At 36.0% G+C, this 20,806-nt stretch overlaps 1 protein-coding gene across 1 annotated transcript in view; it reads left to right on the plus strand.

Annotated features, from left to right (window-relative positions):
- The window catches only part of LOC140506844 (neuroligin-4, X-linked), a 446,694-nt gene that overhangs the window by 410,423 nt on the left and 15,465 nt on the right, over window positions 1–20,806 (plus strand). Inside the window, exons 5-6 of the mRNA XM_072614461.1 lie at window positions 7,115–7,300; window positions 10,694–11,483. Coding sequence (XP_072470562.1) covers window positions 7,115–7,300; window positions 10,694–11,483 — 976 coding nt within the window. The remainder of the gene's footprint in view (window positions 1–7,114; window positions 7,301–10,693; window positions 11,484–20,806) is intronic.

Consider the following 20,806-nt stretch of genomic DNA (forward strand, 5'->3'; position numbering starts at 1 on the left):
TAAAGGCTACTGGTTGAATATATTTTATGAAAATTTTCCTAAAATACTGTTAATTCAGTCAATCAACAAACATGTTTATTTCATTCATTTATTTATTTGCTTTATCCATTTATAATTGTATGCTATCTTAAAGCAAGGTAGAGGCCTAGTGACTGGAAGAATGGAGCAATGGGGTAGCTCCTTGTCATCCCACTGCTTAGCCCTAGAGTAATGTCCTCTGATCTGATGCATTGAGCAAATATATTATGTTCATTCCATTCCAACTCTACCTCCCCTATCTCCACTGCTCTTGAAATGACTACGTAGCCAAAACTAGCATGCTAAAAATAGTTTTTGTGCATCAAGGAGAATGAATTAAAACATAAAAAGCCAGGAGTGAATAGTTCAGGCAGTAAGGGGTAGGAACTGATCAGCATAGTGAAAATAAGATAGGGATTCATCTGACTACAGAGCATGATGAGTTTCCTGCTTAAAATACTGGGGGTTAGGGGATAATTCATTAATACCTTCCCCTCAGGCAAGTAAGCTGGGTAGAGATAGAACCTAAAGGGGGTGAGGGTGATGGTCTTATCCAGAAAGATACTATCTACTTTACAGTATCTCACATTGCCTCCATTTTCTGTAGTCACTGGTTCTCATAATCTTTCTGTATGCAAATGCTGAAAAGAACAAGTTGCTCCATTTGTTACTCTCTCTCAAGAAGAACATATTTACTCTTCTCAGACTCTTCATGCCCTCTTTTTCCCCGCTCCCACGTCTTCTTCCCTGTATTCTCCACATATCCATTCCAGCCATATACATCATGCGCAGCCTCTGAAGTTTCCCCAGTCATCCAGTGGTCGTTGTGTTATACCAACTACTTCACCAGATAGTGGTTTAGATAAAAGGAGGTGGTGTGTATGAAGGTGCTTTTGCAAATGTAATGTGATAAATGAGTGGCTGTTATTATTAAAGCCATGAAAGTCATTGTTGATCTCATCCATGTGACCAGAGGAAATAGACTCCTATGAGCCAACACCTGTGCCATGTGCTCACATTTTACCGTTTCTGTCAATTGACATCTCCTTTATCATTTACAAGATAATTTGACTATTCCTGCCAACTTGAGCCGACATAGTGAGAAAAAGGACAAGATCCCTAGGCACTGGAGTTATTAGAGAGTTAGATCTGGAATCAGAAAGACTAGAATTCAAAACCATCCTCAGACTCAGTAGCTACGTGACATTTGCTAAGTTATTTGAACTCTGGCTGCCTCAGTTTCCTTATCTGTCAAATTATCTGGAGATAATAATAGTACCTACTTTGCCATGTTGTAAAGATAAAATGGGATAAAATTCTTAAAGCACTTTGTAAACCTTAAAGCGTTATATAAATACGAGTTGTTGCTGTTCTACACTGAATGGGTCATTCCTCCTGGCTAAAAGCTAATCCTCTCTAATGCAGGTTTGTCAGCAAGTTCCCCATCTCCTACAAGTTTGAGGATTTGCTGTGTCTTCGCACAGCAGAAGGCTCTTCAGCACTGAGTTATGTTTCCTGAAATGGCCAGGGTACAATCAGGCTCAGCACTCCCTGAGTTGTGCTCTAATTTAGCCCTCACTACACATGGACTATCTTAGCTTAGTGCGGAGAGAATTAGGAAGAAGACCTAGATTCAGGACACATCTCTACCATATGTGACTCTGGGCAAATTACTTGACTTCTCAGTGCCCCCGAAAACTCAGTGAGACCATACATTTTAGAGAAGGTGCTTGCCTGCAGTGATAGAGGAAGTTCCTTACTTGGTGCTCTGAACACCAGTAAAATCACACACACACACACACATGCCCTTGTTTGCTACTTGAAGTGGTTGATATATGAAAGTGCTTTATAAACCTTCAAATGGTCTGTAAATGTCTCATTATTATAATATGTAGGTAGTGGGAATTTTGACATTGAAGGTCTTTACCATCTTGGTGGTAAAATAAACCTCTCAGATGCTCTAAATCTTTTATGTCAGATTTAATCTATGTGCCTTTCTTTATGTTAATGTACAGCACATCTTCATTTTAAATGGATTCAGAAAATAAAATAAAGTCAGAGCTTTATCCTTCCGGTCAAATAGCTGGATTTTGTTATTGTTTTATTTTGGGGGTAACAAGAATGGCAAATGTGATATACTTTCTACTGAAACTCTGATAACCCAAAGATATGCTAGAGCAGCTTTGTATAAAATATTTAAGGTGAGATCTTAAATTTAATTTGCTTAGAGGAAATTTTCATGATCAGACCTGAATTCCAAGGATCTACCTTCTATTTTTATAGAAAATATTTTTAGTCCAGCACCTAGGGATGGAGGGCAGGGAGGGGGAACTAATATCAACTGCTAGTGCTGTTTCCATACAAAGATTTTACATACATATTTTCCAGAAAGGTTTGTATTAAGAGGATTTGAGTCTTTGCCAAAGAAATCTATAAAAATGTCAAGAAAAATACTGTTTCTCTACTATAATCTTGCTAAATCCTCTCAATTTAGTTTACTACATTTAGGGTGCATTTGCTTTTGCTTTCATATTAATTTTATATTATCCACTGACTGTTGGAGAGGTTGAACTAGATTGGGGTGGGGAACCTGTGACCTTGAGGCCACATGTGACTCTTTAGGTCCTAAAGTGAAGCCCTTTGACTCAGTCACTTGGCTCAGGACTTGAGGACCTAGAGGGTCACATGTGGCTCCTACCCCTGAACTAGATGTACCATACGCATCTTAAACTAAAAGTATCCAAAACAGAATTCATTATCTCCCCTCTCTACCAAAACCTACCCTCTTCCAAATTGCCCCATTATCAAATTATCTTTCCAGTCTGATTCTTAATGTTGATGTCTTCCTCAACCTCTCACTCTCTCTCACTTCAGACATCCAATCATTTGGCAAATATATTGTATCTCCTTTCACAAGATCTCACAAAAGTCCTCATCTTTCCATTCGTGCAGGGGCCACACTACTTTTTGCCACTTTTCTACACAATAGCAATACCTTCTTAATTAATGTCTGCCTCTCCTCTATTCAGTCCTCCACAAGGTGATTACCGTAACGTGAAGAACTGACCATGTCACCTCTTCCCCTCTTTCTGCTTAAAATATTCCAGTGGCTTCATACTCCTCCTAGGATCAAATATACATTTTTGTTTGTCATTCAAAATATTTTGCCACCTGACCCCTTATTCAGACCTCTCAATTCTCCATATATGTTCCTCTCCACAAGCTGCTCCTCAGGCATGATGCTCTAAATCTCTCATGTTCATGCTGTTCCATTGGCTGTTCTCTGTTCTCCCTTCTCATCTCTTCCTCTTAGAATCCTAGCATCCTTCAAGACTCTGCTCAAGTGATACCTTCTTTTAAGAAGTCTTTCCTAGTCCCATTATAAGCTAGTCCCTTCCTATTCAAGGATATCTTGTATCTGCCTCTTATGTATCTTGTATCTCCTTATATCTATGTAATCCACACCTCAAAGGTTTTTGCATAAGGCTCTCCTCATTAGAGGATTTCTCTCCCAAAGCTGAAAGCCAGAAGACCAAAATCTCTCTTCTCCCAAGCTCTCAAAAGTGCCACCCCTTACAGGACCTTTGAGTGATTTAAATCTTCACAAAGGAGAAGAGTCTTATGCAAATGGACTTTGAGACTTGGGCTACTTATGTAAAAGTTGTCTCCTCTGATGTGTATGTTCTTTGAGGACAAGGACTATTTAATTTTTTGTCTCTTTATCCCCCTTTGCTTGGCTTAGTGCCTGACCCATAATAGGTGCTTAAGAAATACTTGTGGATTGATTGACAAAGACTAATAATAGGTAAATTGATTTTATCTGTATTTCAGTATTTCAGTGGATATATATGGCCATACTGATGTGGGTAATCCCTTAATCTGTGCAGATCATAACCTAGTTACATCTTCTTACCTTGTACAAGACTAGTCCTTAGTGTCCTGTAAGTTTCCCAGAAGGCTGTGCCCACTGTGCTCAAGGAATTAATCTATGTCTCTTGACTTTGTAAAGGTGCTTCTAGACCTATGGACTTTCCATTGGTTATCTTTAACTTCTACTGCATGACTGACGTCTTCTTTTCCAACTGTGCATCTCTCTTTTTGACTGACACCTATAAACCACATTAGAAGAGTATTGATGTTATCGTTCTAATACTTGGAGCTGCACAGGCAAAGGGGATAACACAATACACTAGGAGCTCAGCATCACATAGACTGCTAGCTCATTGACTGGTAAGAAATTCATGACCACAGCTGCTCACCCGAGCTGCCTAATATTACAGTGGGACTGGGAAACTCCTGCACCTGGCTCTGCAGGTTAGAACTTGGAGAAAGACTTTCCCATGTTGACTCTACTACTTTATCTATTGGCATAGTTCTCACTAGGTAAGGTGTGCCCTCTATCACAGTCTCCCAAACTCCTTTAATCTAAATAGACTTTGAAGCACCATCATCAATTGCTTTGTCTCCTTTGTATCTCAATATCGGGGTTGGAAATAAGTTTCTCATTGAATTAAAAGTATTTTCCTTTGTTTCAAGGAGAAACCTGGAAATATTAAAAGCACCAAACAATTTTCTAAAGGCAATCCACAGTGCCTACCTATTCCTGATGAGTTCTAGTCCCAGCTTATTTATGGTGTTGTCCAAGATATATGTATTTATGCGTCAGATTTATAGGCTTTCTACTCTATGAGTTGCTGTAGTCCAAGATGTAGGATTTTTTTCATCTATTTGGCCTTTCCTTTGTAGATAGTTATATCAGACTCTTTTGAGTGCTTATGAACCTGATTCAGAAGAAATTGCACTAATTCTGTGGCATGTTGCAATCAGCTCAATGTCATACGTAAACAGGAGCATCTAAGTTATCTCATCATTATAATCCAGGGATAGTTTAAGTTGAGTAATTAGAGAAAACACGATAGCAAGTCATAATACAGTAGAACAGATTTTCATTAAAGCAAGAGAAAGAAAGATGAGATGAAACTTAGGATTTAAAAATGAGAGGAAGCCCCCATTAGAAGAGAGGGAAGCCATGTGTAGAGGGAAGAAAACATTTATTAAGTGCCTAATACATGCCAGGCACTGTGCTGAGTGCTTTACAAATGTCATCCCATTTGATCCACCCAGCAATACAGGGAAATAGGTACTTTTATTATCCCCTATAACATTTGAGGAAGCTGAGGAAAGCAGATTGAATAACATGGGTATGGGTCCCATAGTTAGTGTCTGAACCTAGATTCACACTCGTCTTCCTCACACTCAATCCAGTGTTTTATCCTCTGCACGACCTAGCTCAGGCAGGCTGTATTGTATGGAAAACAAACTCGAAGTATAATGAATTTGATTCTGGGTAAGAATTTCCTTGAGTTAGACCAGTATTTTTTAAACAAAATTAGGAGGAGTTTTTGTTATTATTGTTGTAGATTTCTTTTTATTTTGGGGTGGGGAATTCTGTAGATAATATTGGCAACTTGATCTTGAATAATAGAGATCATCCAGTAATTTAGCACTTTTGTTTTTTATAGCACATAAACACAGATTGGGGGACTCCTACAACTGAAATCGGGCAGAGGTCACTAGATGTGACCTAAAGAAATCTTTTGTTCAGCCTGTCTTTGTGAAAATAAACTGAAAAATCCCTGTTGACTTACAACCATCTTATGAGCAACCCCTTTTTCCTTGGGATACATGCTAGTTATCCTCTAAATGTCTTTGGCAAGCAATGTATATTACTGTTCTTTACCTCATCTGATATTAATAATCAAAGAGTTATTAAACAAAATTATCTCTGTTGCTATAACTTTCAAAGGATCTCTGCAGGAGAGGCACCTTATTTATTAGACAAGAACCTTGAAAGTTTCGTTCTGAACTACTGTATTAAATGTAGACTTTTTTTCCTTTAGTAAACAAAAAGTAAGCATGGTAGGAACCTGTATTCCGTATACTGTTAATTTGTTTGTGTAACTTAGAAAGTGATCTATGGAGTGCTATTTTTGAAAACCTGCTTATTTTTTTCATACTTTGATCAGTTAGGTGGCATAGTTGATAGAGTGTTGTATGTCTATTTAGGAAGACCTGAGTTTGGATCCAACCTTAGAAACTTGCTGTGTGATCCTAGGCAAGTCGCTTGAACTTTCAGCCTCAGTTTTCTTATTATAAAAAATGGGCATTATAGCACCTACTTCTTGGGTTTATTGTCAGGATCAAATAGAATAAGACATGTAAGTGCTATATAAATATTAATGATATAAATATTGAATGATACCCACAATATATTTGTAGATTATTCTCATAAAATTGTGCAAAGATGGCAAGTAAAGCAAATGGATTAATAGTTGACATTTTAAAAAAAAATAATAAATATGATTCATGTTTTGCTTTGTTTTAAGCTTATGGGATCCTTGTTTCTTTCTGACATCCTAAGAATTAATCTGTCTATACTGGGAGTCAGCAAATTATAGCCTAAGGGGTAAGATCTAGCCTGCTGCCTTTTTTATGTGGCCAAGGAATGGTTTTTACATTTTTATAAACTGGCCCATGGACCATAATTTCCTGACCTTAGTTCTCTACACTCAAAATTGTGTCTCCTCCTACCTGGACCTCCCCTCTCTCTCTATGTAGTGTAATCCCATGCTATTTTTTTTTCCTACTAGTATCATTTCTACTTCATCATGAAACATATCAAAAACTATCCAAATATTGTGTTTCCACATTCGTAGATGGAGAAAATAATTTTGCTATGTACATTTCCCCCAATTTTTCATTACTTTGCTGCTCTTTATCCAGTTTCCTCTATAAATGCCTTTGGGATAAATTATCTTTGTAGGGTCTCTCATCAGAGTTCATATAAACTTTTTTTTTTAAGATTCTATAGTCACAAATACTTACTGTTACATTTATCTATTACAAGTGTTCTGAGAGTCACAGTTTTCAGTATGTAAGATCACTTTTGGCTTGCAAGATAATTCTATATTGTTCATTATTATTATTGGGAAAATTCAATAGAGACCACAAGATATAATGTATCAAAAAATATAATGACATTTAGTTTTGTCTTTGTTGTAGTTGATAACTAAAAAAGTACTTTTCTTATTTCTAGGTTTTTTAAGTACTGGGGACCAGGCAGCAAAAGGCAATTATGGATTGCTTGACCAAATCCAAGCTTTAAGATGGATTGAAGAAAACATTGGATCCTTTGGAGGGGATCCAAAAAGAGTTACTATCTTTGGCTCAGGAGCAGGAGCATCTTGTGTTAGCCTTTTGACCTTGTCTCACTATTCAGAAGGTAATATGATTTCCACTCTGATAAAAATAAAATAAATTAAATAGAGATATTTGTTTGTTTTAAGAACAATGAAGGAAATGTCCTATCTGAATTAAATGGTAAAACTATATTATTAAAAAATTTAACAGAACCCTAGGTAGTGATCCTTATATGAGCTGACCTCGTCCTCCTCCCCCTTTCTACTATATCCTATCCCTGGCCAGTTTTTATTTCACTTTCTTTTACATTATTAAAAACATGAATCAATTCAGATATGTGATTTAACAATAATGTTGGTTAGATCATTAATGCCTTTCTTAGAAATTATCAAATTCTAACTTGTCTGATTTTTTTTACTATGATCAAAGGAGTCATTTATGAATTCTTATTCAACTTAATGAAACATAAGTTTTATTTGTAATATGAAAGGGAATATCAGAGAGCTTTATGCATAGAGTACTAACGTAATGCCATTCACATTTTAGCCATGATTTAAAAAAAAGATTTTTGTTCCACAACTTAATAAAAATAGAGACATATATTTTACTTCAGTATTTACAAGTCACATTACTTTTCTGAAGCCCTTAAGTGTCAATTTAAAAAAAATATTTTGGGTGTGTTTTGCACCTAGGACAATCACAAACTCATAGCATTTCAGTACCCTAAGGGATTTAAAACCTAGTAATCATTTAATAAACATGAGCTTAATTGAATTGCTGAAACAAATCATTATCAAAGGATATTACAGTGTCATTTGACATGTTTTATGTCATTTTTCTTACCAAAATTAGAAAAAAAAATACCTATTCATGTAGGAAATAACATTTAGAAGGGGGAAAAATCCGTTAGTGATTCTTTAAATACAGGCTTTTGGCAGCTTCAACCATTTGGGATGCAACCCTGAAACTGGTAGAGAGCAAAGGTCTCTGAACACCCAAAATAAGTGTCCCAAAGACTGAGTCAATTAGTCAATTAATTTACATTTATTAAGTGCCTGCTGTGTGTCCCAACACCGAGGATATAAAGAAAGCCAAAAGACAACTACTGTTCTTAAGTTCTTCAGTTTTAATGGAGACAATAAGGAAGCAACTATGTTGAAGTAAAATATATATAGGATAATCAGTAATGGTAAGACATGAAAATTAAATAGGATCAAGAAAGGCTTCTTTTAACACATAGGATTTTAGGTGGGTCTTGAGGAAGCCAGGAAGCAAAAATGAGGAGGAAGAGAATTCTATGCATAGGGTACAGTTAGTGAAAATGGATGAAGCCAGGCAATGGAATGTTTTATGTGGGGAATAGCTAGTAGGTCAGTGTCAAAGGATCTCAGTGACTAACACTGTTACTAGATGGCAATGACCTTCACATTATATTTCATTTTACTCTTTAGGCCCTATGTCCCAGTTTTAGAGATGTTTCTTTAACAAATAGTTTTCAGTATCTTGATAATCTGGTTTCCAAAAGCATGGCAGATTTAGTGAAGCAGACTAGAGAATTGATGAGATTGAAGGAGTTGGAGAAATGACAGCTGACCTCTTGAGTTTGAGAGAGGACTAATACCTGTATGCATACACAAAAGCCTAAAAAGAACTACGTTGTTGTACAATACATAAATGGAAATTAATGACAATAGCTCTGGGTTAAAAGGTACCCATTGGCCTCAGTGGAAGGAGAGATAGTAAGATTAAGATTTCTATCCAGAAAGGTAAAACTTATCAGATTCTTTAGGCACTTGAAGAGGTTAGCTTTTCTTTTCTGAGGAAAAGAAGATTAGAAAAGTCCCTTTTCCTCCTCCTTCCCCAGCAAAGTAGAATGAATGCAGTCTCACTGTGCAGCAGATGCGCAGAAAGAACCCTTCCCTTGAGAGGGTAGCAAGTGAATGAGCAGGTGGGGCATGAGCCATCTTCTACATTTATAATCCAACTTTTTAGGACAATTCTTGAATGCTGCGTCATTGCTCCTCATTCTTTTCCTCACAACTGACGTATTCTCTGCACTTGAAAAAAATGATTGCTCTTTATTATGTCAAGGTCAAATCAACTAAAATATTTCTCTTAGTTCTGAGAAATCCTTCTGTTTAAATAACAGTTGCTCCATTCTAATTATATTGAGTATAATTTGGATAGGACTTTGCAGTACTTCCAAAGAATCTGAATCATTTTTTCATGTCTTACATTGTGCTCTGCAATGAGAAACATTCTGGTCACTCTGTTTTCTCTAAGCTATAAGTAGCCCATATTAAAGTAAATATAATAAGTGACCAGTAGAAATATAGTATGTAACATATTTCTTAAATAGTGTCCTAACCAGTGCAGGATGGAGCCATTTAGAATTTCAGTTCTTTACCATTTGGGACATCCACTGTCTTTGAAAGTCACATCTTACTGATTACAATCATGTTTTTCACCTTCCTGAGTGCTTCCATGATTTTAGAAGTTGACATAGAGCAAGCTACTAGAATCAGAGATTTAATGCTTTATTCTTCTGGTGGCTCATGAGATGTCAGATCCTAAACTCAGGCCAGCAATCAAGGGTAAAAAAGTAAAGATAGTGAACAGAACCCTCTCATTTTATAATACAATATCTCCTGTCCTGACATACTCCAAAAATAGAGGTTTAATATTTCTAGACATCCATGTAGTGGAATAAAATATCTATTTATTTTATCCTATCAGCTCAAGCTTATTCTGAACCTTACACTAAATAGGTATTTCTGACAATTTTGCAAATCTTGGACTTAGAATTGGTGGCATCTTTTTGGAAATCATAAATTCTTTGGGTAAAAAGTTATATTAGTTCCAATTGGAGAATTTAATTAGGTATAGACAAATAATTCTTTCAAAAGCACATTAAAATTTTTTTGGCATGTTTACAGTTAAGAGAGAAAATGTGAAACAAGTAATTCAAAAGTATATCAGACCAGAATACTCCCACAAATTGAGCATATTAAATTGATTTTAACTGAACATTTTTCCTAAATTACATGGTGCCTGGTTACTCTGTGAAAGAGGTAAGCGTATAATTTTCCTTTGACCTTTAAACTAGTGAAAAGCATATTGACATGGAACAGAGAATTGAATTGCCTCTGACATTCATTTATTTGTGGGAGATTTTCTAAGGTAAAAACTGAAAAATTCTAGGGGAGTAGATGAATAGTATGAATTTTCATCAGGGGTGAACTTGTAAGGGTAGTTTCCTTTTCTTAACTCTTTATTCTGTGTGTAAAACAACTTCCTATTAAAACTAGTGTCAAATGGGGAAAAAAAATGAGTGAAAGAGAGGCTCAAATAGCTGAATGCTACTGTACTCAGAAATTCACATCCCCAAGATACAATAAAAGCATTCTTTGCTCAGTAAAAGCTGCTTTTTTATATTTTAGATTTTCATTTGCATGTACACAATTTGCACCTGCAGGTCTGTTCCAAAAGGCAATCATACAGAGTGGAACAGCCCTGTCCAGCTGGGCAGTGAACTACCAGCCTGCCAAGTACACTCGGATATTGGCAGATAAAGTGGGCTGCAACATGCTGGATACCACTGACATGGTTGAATGCCTTCGGAATAAGAACTACAAAGAACTCATTCAACAGACCATTACTCCAGCCACATACCACATTGCCTTCGGGCCCGTGATAGATGGTGATGTAATTCCAGATGACCCTCAGATTCTAATGGAGCAGGGGGAGTTCCTAAACTATGACATAATGCTTGGCGTGAACCAAGGGGAAGGCTTAAAGTTTGTTGATGGTATTGTTGACAATGAGGATGGCGTTTCTCCAAATGATTTTGACTTCTCTGTCTCCAACTTTGTCGACAATCTGTATGGTTATCCAGAAGGAAAAGATACCCTCCGGGAGACAATAAAATTCATGTACACTGATTGGGCAGATAAAGAAAACCCTGAAACTCGAAGGAAGACCCTGGTTGCCCTTTTCACTGATCATCAATGGGTTGCTCCTGCTGTTGCCACAGCTGACCTACATGCCCAGTATGGGTCCCCAACATATTTCTATGCATTCTACCACCACTGCCAAAGTGAAATGAAACCAAGCTGGGCTGATTCAGCCCATGGCGATGAAGTTCCATATGTTTTTGGCATTCCCATGATTGGTCCTACTGAACTCTTCAGCTGTAACTTCTCCAAGAATGATGTCATGCTTAGTGCAGTGGTTATGACATACTGGACAAACTTCGCGAAAACTGGGTATGTTTTACTCTAAGGCAGTTGTCTTCCGGCTGCCATGTTTTGTACTTTTGATCTTTAGTTATATGATCGCACTAGATCTAGGGTCCTGCAACTTTCAATATTTTTGCTCCAGAATGTTACATTTATCACAAAAGGGAAAACATAACTATTTCTTTCCAAGGTTTACTATAACTTAAAGTTACTTCTTTATCATTCTGTCAAATCATTTTTTTTTTATGGCTAGTTGGATAATAACTCCACAAGCCATTTTTTTTTCTCCTCAGCTTGATGGAACCTGGTTAGAAATAGCAGTTTTCTCAGAGGGAAAAAAAAATTAAGTTCTTTCATTGTACTGCATAAATATGAGAGTACACCTTAGTGTTTTCCATCTCAAAGAGACTACATACATCCATTGGGACAAAAGGCAGTTATTGAAGAAGACTGTCCTCATGGGAAATTGTATAGCCAAGCTTACTGCATAGCAACACAAATGAAATGTGCCTCCTATTAACTATGGAGAAATCTCATCCTCATAGCCGTTATATATTTGAAAAAGGTATGGAAAACACAAAAGACTGTTACAGAGATTTCTAAATACAATTGAATCTCTACTCTGCAAACATGGAAGGAAAACTCCTAAAGGTACTTAAATGGCTAATAATAGGTTGTGTTCACTAACCTTTATCCTGAATCATCCTTTTGACAAATAATGCAGTATTGTTTTGTTCCACTTTAGGGCTGTGTCTTTTTTTCTTTTTTTTTTCACCTTGAAGCTCTTGTACCAAATTAAAGATGCTCATGGCACCAAGGGATGGTAAATCTTTCCAGTGATCACTTATGGCAGGGTTAGGCTCTCATAACTGCAACTGCAGTGCAGTACAGCAATATTAGCAATGATATTAGAAGAAAACAGAGATGTTCAGCTTAGAATCTTGGAATGTTTAGCAACTTTCAGTCCTTAATGAATCTAAACAATACTTTGTGGAAAATGGGTTTATTTGATTTCTATTTAGTGATGAGTTAGTGATCAAGATTGGGCATTGAGTCTAGGTGGTTTGATTTACTTGATTGTAGTCTTTGTGTATACTGTAAGGGAGAGTAGTTTTAGAACAATATTGCAGTCCTGGCAAAATGTAGACACTAGGATGAGTGGGAATATCGAATTACTCTTCAAAAGGATGATACAGGGCAAGGGTCAGTAAACACATCTTATTACTAGCCCACTTAGCTACTTCAGGGATTTTCCTTCAGTATTTATAGACTTTTCACATGGTAGAGACTTAGATATCTTTTTGAATCCATATAATTGATGTTTGTATTTTTAATATCTTTTCAAATATTTGTCCACAAAGATCTTATTCAGGGGTACCTGAATCTAGGAAATTCCAGTATGAAAACAATACAAATTCGAAAAAAGGTTAATTAGCAGGCAACTGTGTATTACCAGAATGTTTTCTGATTTATAAAATATTCATCAAAACCATCAACCAGTTAAGGAGATGTTGTGTGAGGATCTGAGGGAAAACCAGAGATATCACCATAATTGTGTGAGGATTTTTAGAGTATCTGACACTGATGGGCTTCCATTCTTGTAAGGGTGACAAGAGCAAAAACAATTATAGGGAGCACTGGAGGATAGTCACATGAATTTTTGCATTATAGATTATATGACCTGTCAGAATTCAAAGAAGTGTAAAGATAAAATGAACCAGAGTAGTGAAGGAAGAGTAAGAGCATGGCCCTACAAATATGGGTGGGAACTGGACTAACCAAGAGGAACAAGAGAGAACATTTAAATCACCAGTGCTGAACAACAGTAGTATGAAACACTTGACTATGATTCAGAACACTTGGGTTCTTGTCCCAATTCCACAACTTCATAGCCATGTGACCTTATCTAAATTAATTTCTGTTTCACTATTTGATAAATGATAACACTTCTATCTTTCTATGTAACGCAGTGTTCTAAGTATTACATAATAGATCAGGACAATAGGATCATAGACATAAGGCTATAAGGTATTAAAGAGGCCATATAGTCCAAGCCCTTAATTTTTCAGATTAGGAAACATAGACCTAAGGACATTAATAAGGACGTTAAATGATTTACTTATTCAAGGTCACGCAAAAGGGAAAATTCTTTGGTAAGGTGCAATTGATCAATCAAGAAAGCAGGGTGGCTTTTATTATGAATAATTGAGAACCAGTACAGCATTTTGGTTATAATGCCAATCTCAATATCCATTCTTGTTCTATGACCCTAGCCAAATCACTTAAATTCTCAATGCGTTAAGCAATTTTTCAGGTGGTCCTGTGGATCACAAGGCAGGTTCTGGAATCAGGAAGATGTGTGTTCAAATCCAGCCTTAGACACTTACTATTGTGTGACTTTGGGCAAGTCATTTAATCTGTTTGCCTCAGTTTCCTCATCTGTGAAATGGGGATAATAATGGCACTTGCATAACAGAGTTGCAGAAGATAAGTTGAGAAAATATTTGGACAGGACTTTGCACAGTGCTGGGCTCATAGAAGGTGCTATACAAATGCTAATTATTATTTATTTACATTATAATTACTACTATTTTAAGTAGCAGAGATGGTTTTAATCTACACTGAGGGCAGGAGTATCTCCACCTGGGAATTCCCAATATAATGAAATCATAGAGAGAAATCTAGTTCTTGTATCTTCTCCCTGTTGAACAATGAATCAATAAGAATTCACGCAGCAGAAGCTAGTCTCAGGTACTCTGCTAGGCACTAGCACTGCAACTATAGAAGAGAGACAGTCCCTACTATGTAGGACTGTAGGTTCTTTTTTTCTTTTTTAACATTTTTATTTAAAGTTTTGAGCTCCAAATTCTATCCCTTACCTTATCCCTCCTTGAGCTAGTAAGCAATAAGATCTAGGTTTCATATGTATATATACACACATATATATATACGTGTACATTTATATGCAATTATGTAAAATCTTTAGGAACTTGCATTCTAACATTCTTACATAACACATAGAGCGAATGCTAGTCAGGGAAGGAGTTTTTGACTTGATAATCTCAGAGACTGTAATTGGAGCCCTGGGACTGTCAACTCTTTCCAGTACTTGGTGGCACTGAGTTGACTTTTATTCCCACAGCAAGATCAAGAGGTAGTAGAAAGTGGCAAGATGTGGTACAGAAATGGCAGAAGGAGGTATGGCAAGATTCCTAGCTGAGTAGGTCCTATTGTCTTTTTATTTTGCTGCTGGACTGGATGAGAAGCATGGTCCAGATCTACTTAGATATAGCGAGATAAACAAGTTTTCACTTGTGCAGCAATCAAGACAGGTCAACTTTAGTATGGAGGTTCAAAGCTCAGCCATTAACCTACCCTAGGAGGGAAGAAGGAAAGAAACAAATAGGTATTTAAATGTCTCCTAAGTGCTAGGCATGGTTCTAAGCATTTTAAAAATATTATCTTATTTGGTCCTTTACCACAGCCCAGAGAGATAGATGCATGGTCTCTGGAGGTCTAGTCTAGAGAATCATAGTTTCTGTAAAGAAGAACTAGATAGTCATAGGGTAAATGGCAAGATAACCATTCTGTGTAGGACCTGGTGTCCCAATGAATGAAAAAATGGGTTGTGAAGTATGGATTATAAAATATGCAGTATTATTTTTATTTGATTGGGTAGCAGTATGGAGACAATGTTATTATTAAATTTTGGAGTCAAGGGGATGAATTTGTACTTTATATATAAGGAGACAACCACTGTAGACCCTTGAACAAAAGAGGTGCATAATGACAGCAGTGTTGTAATCTTGTGATTATTCTTATTGCAGTAAAAGCAATATATGATTTGTCTTTTATTCTGGAAGACAAAGCATGGATTAGATGCGATCTGTCCCTAGTGGAGTATTGTTCTCATTGTTGCTTTTAGTCATGCCTGGCTTTGGGTGACCCCATTTGAGGTTTTCTTGGCAAAGATATTGGAGTGGATTGTCATTTTCTTCTCCATATCATTTTTAACACATGAGGAAACTGAGGCAGACAGGGTTAAGTGATTTGCCTGGGATCACACAACCAGAAAGTGCTTGAGGCCAGATTTGAACTCATGCCTTTCTGATTCAGATCCAGTGCTCTATCCACTATGCCACCTAGCTGCTAGTGGAGTATAATCTGTACTAATAAGATAGGTGATATCTGATTTGTCCAAATTCTGTTTATGCACAACATTTAGTAAAGTATCCATTTGAGTAAAGTGCCTTTTTTAAACTTTTTTAAATGTAATTTGAATGTATTTCATGAATACATTTCATCAAAAATAGATAATGAGAATCTAAATTACATATAATTTATCTAAAAATCATTTTGTGTCTGATAGAATGAGGAAGGGAATTTGAACTTACAAAACTATGTGATCAACTGTATACAGTTCCATCAGGCATAATGCATTACCTGGATGTGTAAATTAGTGCATTGGCTGAGTGATTGATACAATATAAAGCATGCTGGCTTCCTTTGGTTATTATCACCATTCTCTAAAATATTAGCAAGTCAGGGATTTGCAATTATTAATGACTTGTAGGCATGTTTTATAGTACCATCTGTCACCATTATATATGCTGCTGATGTGGGAAGAGCTTGTTGCAGCAAGGCACATTTATTATTGTCTCTTGAGTGAAGTTACAGTCTTTCTGCATCTCTAGCACAGCCCCTAAAAGTCTGTATGCCATTTCTCATAAGCCCACTTGTAACAATGCCTAACAAGTAGGAATGATCTATAAGCATAACTTTCCAAACACTCTTAGAGCTAACATTCTGAACTTCTAAGTAGATCTTAAAATGGATAGATGACATCTTGTACCTCTTGTTGATAGACACAAGGAAATAAAGTTGGGATTGGGTATTGGGCTAGCTATGGAGAAAATGAAATATAATACATTTAAAAAATTATATATTGAAAACTGAATGTATCCTTGCCTTGCAAGATACATGCCACTCACTGGCAATGGATGTTTTGAAACAAAGGACTACTGCGAAGAGTTGTGTGAAAGTGTATCTGGGTTTGGTCTCAGAGTTCTGAGAGAAAGACATGTGAAAATTAGTAGTAAGGAGGCAGAGTACAGTGATTCCCCTAGACTTCTGGCTATTTGGGGAACTACAGGAGTGAGTACTCCTTCAGCAGGATAAAACATCGTTTTCTGAAGGAATGTAAAAGAAGGCTCATTGTGTTATCTGTTCCATCGCCATCTTTCTTCTCCCCAACCCTCTTAGTTCCTTTATGGAAATGCTAACCAGACCATGATCATTTCCTCCAGTCAGCATCCAGGAAGAGCATTGTGAAATTTCGCCATCTTGGCACACATATCGCACTACTGAACTGGGCAGGCACAGTCAGTAATTATACATGGCAATGAATTACCTTACATTGGTCCTTCTAAAAAGAAAAAGAAATCTTTCACTAACAATTTCTTTGTTTCCTTTGATAGACTGAGTGTTGTTTTTAAGACATTTTATAATAATTTCATTTTCTTTATTCCAATACAATATGAGGTCCTTGAGGACAAGGGGTGTTTTTCATTAATCTTTATGTTTCCAGCATCTAATACAATACTTGGCACAGTGCAGTCATATAGCAAATGCTTTTTGGATTAGATTAGTTTCATATCATATTCCACACTCTAAGTATATCCAAAATCTAAAATGCATTTCTTTATTTTGTATGGAATTCAGTGAACTATTTAAAAATTAGGAGAAACATGGAGCACAGGATAAAGCACTATAGTGTACCTATCTGCAGCTTTGAGAGTGCTAGAGTATGAGGGCTAGGGTCAAGAAGACTTGAGTTCAAATCCAGTTTCCATCACTTAATAGTTCCATGACTTTGAACTAGGTACTTAAACGCTATGTGCCCTAGGCAAATCATCAGGATGACATACTAAATTTTTGGATAAGGCAAATTGATGGTTAGTTCTTCCTTGATGGAAGAAGTTCCATCCACTGATTAAAAATCAGAATTTTTTGCATATTTCAGAATTATTTTAAAGCAAGAGAATTTTTTACCCCTTTTGATTATGAAAATGCAGAATATTATTAGAGGTGCCACATAGCTCTGTCAGTGATTCCTTCTTATTTACCTGTGTTACAACTCTCCATCTGAAGCAGATTTAGGGATAAATTGTGCTGTAACTGACACTGTAATTTGACACTTGTTACCAGCTAATAAAAGAAATACCCTTTCTGTGAGAACTTTAAGGAGATGTTCATTATTCTAAAATCATTTATTATTAAAGAAATAACTGATCAAAGCTGCATATTTCTATAATACTTTAACAAATTTTGATGAAGATGAACCAAAATGTATTTGTAACTTTTCCCTCTTTTTTTGTTTACTTAAGTGTTAAGCATTTAAATTGCATTTTATGATATACTAAAGAACTTCAATTTTTTCCAAGATAGAGTATGCTATATTGGCAAATAATATACATCTTGCACTATTAAATATATGCTTTGCAAGTTTCACAGCCTTTTAATCTGTTCAAGTTTCACCATATATTGCATAATTTTCTTTATCAATTATTTACAATTTAAAAAAAATATTGTGAGCAAAAATATCCTGACATTCTTTTAGTTTGTCATGGTTTGATATTTATGTGAAAGTGATAAAGTGTGTCAAAAGGAGTATGGTAAACAAGGAGTATAAGTATACCTACTTCTCCCTTATTGGCTTTCAACATCCATCATTTCCTTAATTTTACTCCTTAGATGTTGTTTTAGTTTCTACTCATTTTTTGCCTGCATGATACTTTTTTATTAGGTTTATTTTTTTTTAACTTGGCCTAATATGATTGCCAGAGACTTGTTGAATTTAGAAGACACTTTCTAGACACTTGAGAGCAAGTGATAAGGTTAGTCTGGTAGTAAACAGGCATATAACCCCTAATCACTTCCTTGTTAGACACAATTCAGTTTATCAGTCTTTCATAATTCCTACGTCCTTCTCCTTGGTCCTCCCAGCCCCTTCTCTCTAGAAGACAAAATTCCAGATGTGGTCATACTAAGAGAAATTATAGTACAACTATTAGTTTCTGTTCTTGAAACCCATGTATCTCTTAATGCTACCCAAAATTATATTAGCCTTTTTGGCTACCATACATCACTGTTTACTTGTATTTAGTTTGTAATCAGTTAAACATCTTTTTTTAGACTGCTATCTAGCCATTTCTTCTCTACCCTGTACTTGTTAAGGAATTTAATCCTTAAAGAATTTTTGAACCTCAAGGTAAGACTTCCCTTTTACCTTTAATTATTTCCATCTTATCAGATTCATCCCAATGCTTAACTTTTCAAGAACTTTAGGGATTCTGAACCAGTCCTCTGGTTTACTGCCTCTGAGTTTCATGCCCTTGGCAGATTTGATGACTATGCCATCTTTGCCTTTCCCCAGTTAGCTGATAAAAATGTGAAGTAGCACACTTCTGTGGAGACTCCTTGACACATTGATGTTGGACCATTAATGATCACCCTTTTGGCTTGCTATCCCAACAACTCAGAATACATATAACTGTGGTGTCCATACCTGTCCCTTCTCTACACAACAATGCATGAGATATTTTATCATTTCATCACTGATAAAATCTAGGTCAATATTAATGCAATGTCAAAAAATAAGGTTAATTTGTCTTAATCTATTCTTCATGAAGCCATGTTGGCACTTTATAATAACTATTTCCCTTTCTATATCACTAACCATTCCTTTAATGATCTGTTCCAGAGTTTCCCCAAGAATCAAAGTCAAATTCACTGGTCTGTAGTTTGAAGGCTATTCTCTTCCTTTTTTCTGAAAATTGGAAAACTTGTCAATCTCCATTCCCACTCAGGTTATTTATATATATATATATATATATCTCCAAACTGAATGTGCTGCCAGCATCTCAAACTCAACAAATATAAAATTGAGCTTACCATCTTTCTCCCTAAGCTTTTCCTTCTACCATACTTCTACACTGATGGAGTCATCACCAAAGTTTGAAAGTTGTTTTTACTTTTCTTCCTCCTCCCTACATCCGATTGGTTGCCTAGTCTGGTTGATTCTTCTTACATAGGGCAATATTTCTTAAAATGACTCTTTCTCTATTAATAGATTCAATACCTTAATTCAGACATTTATTACTGCTTTCCTTGACTACCTGAATATTCTTCTCACTGGTCTCCTTGCCTCTAATGTCTCCTCTTTACAAGCTGTTCTTTAAAAAGTTCTCAAAAATAATTATTAATGAATCAGTCTATGCCAAATCTGCACTCAAAAATCTATGATTGTGCTCCAAGTATCAAATAAAAAATCCTGAGGTTAATATATAACGTCCTCAGTTTACCTTTCCAGTCTTTTTTCATATTATCTCTCCTTATCCCCAACTGTTCATTCTGTTCTTTTGTGCCTAAGCAGGACTAATAACTCTGTCCCAAATTCAATACATTATCTCCTTTTTTTCCTTCATTCACATAGAATGCAGCACCTCCTCATCTCTGTATTCTGTAGTTTTTCTCTTTGTTTAAGGTTTAGCTCACATTCTTACTTCTCTGTGATACACTAAACTGCAAGTGTCCTTTTCCTCCTCAAATTTTCTGAGACTATTTTTCCTGGATCTCTCCTTTGTCTTTATCATATTCTATCTTGAATTATTCTTATTTTTGCATAAGATGTCATCTCTGCCCCATTCTTCCACCCCAGTAGAATGTACACTCTTTGAATTTAGTACCTATATTCTAATCTCAAGCTCTCTCCCTCCTTTCAGAATCCAGAATTGTTCCTTGCTTATGTCAGCCAGTCAACAAGCATTTATCAAGCCTGTACTGTGTGTCAAGCATATTACTAAGTGCTACAATACAAAGAAAGGCCAAAAGACCAAAAATAAACTCCTTCTCAGTGTGTTTATGGTCTAATGAGGAGATAACACATAAACAACTATGTACAGAGATGTATACAGGATAAACTAGAGATAATCAAGACAAGAGAATCATTCCCTCAGTCAATTATCTCAAAGTTCTTGCTTTGTGAATATTTGTTGAATTACATGTGCAATCTAAAACTCTCATTGAATTTTTAAACATTATTTCTCAAATGATAGATAATATTTTTCAAAAATGCCCATGTTAAGTTGGTAGATGTAAAAATGCTTCCAATATATATACATTCAAATGTATGAATATCAGATAACAACACCATAACAAAGACAGAGGGACAGAAAAGGTTTCATTATTGCATTATTTCAACAAACAAATGATCTGCTTTAGCTAAAGTTTCCCAGATAATTGCCCTCTCTTTTAGTTTTCTTTGCTCTGCTTTGTAAAGTTGAAAGGAG

The sequence above is a fragment of the Notamacropus eugenii genome, chromosome 5, assembly GCF_028372415.1.
Source record: "Notamacropus eugenii isolate mMacEug1 chromosome 5, mMacEug1.pri_v2, whole genome shotgun sequence".
In the NCBI taxonomy this organism is placed as follows: domain Eukaryota; kingdom Metazoa; phylum Chordata; class Mammalia; order Diprotodontia; family Macropodidae; genus Notamacropus; species Notamacropus eugenii.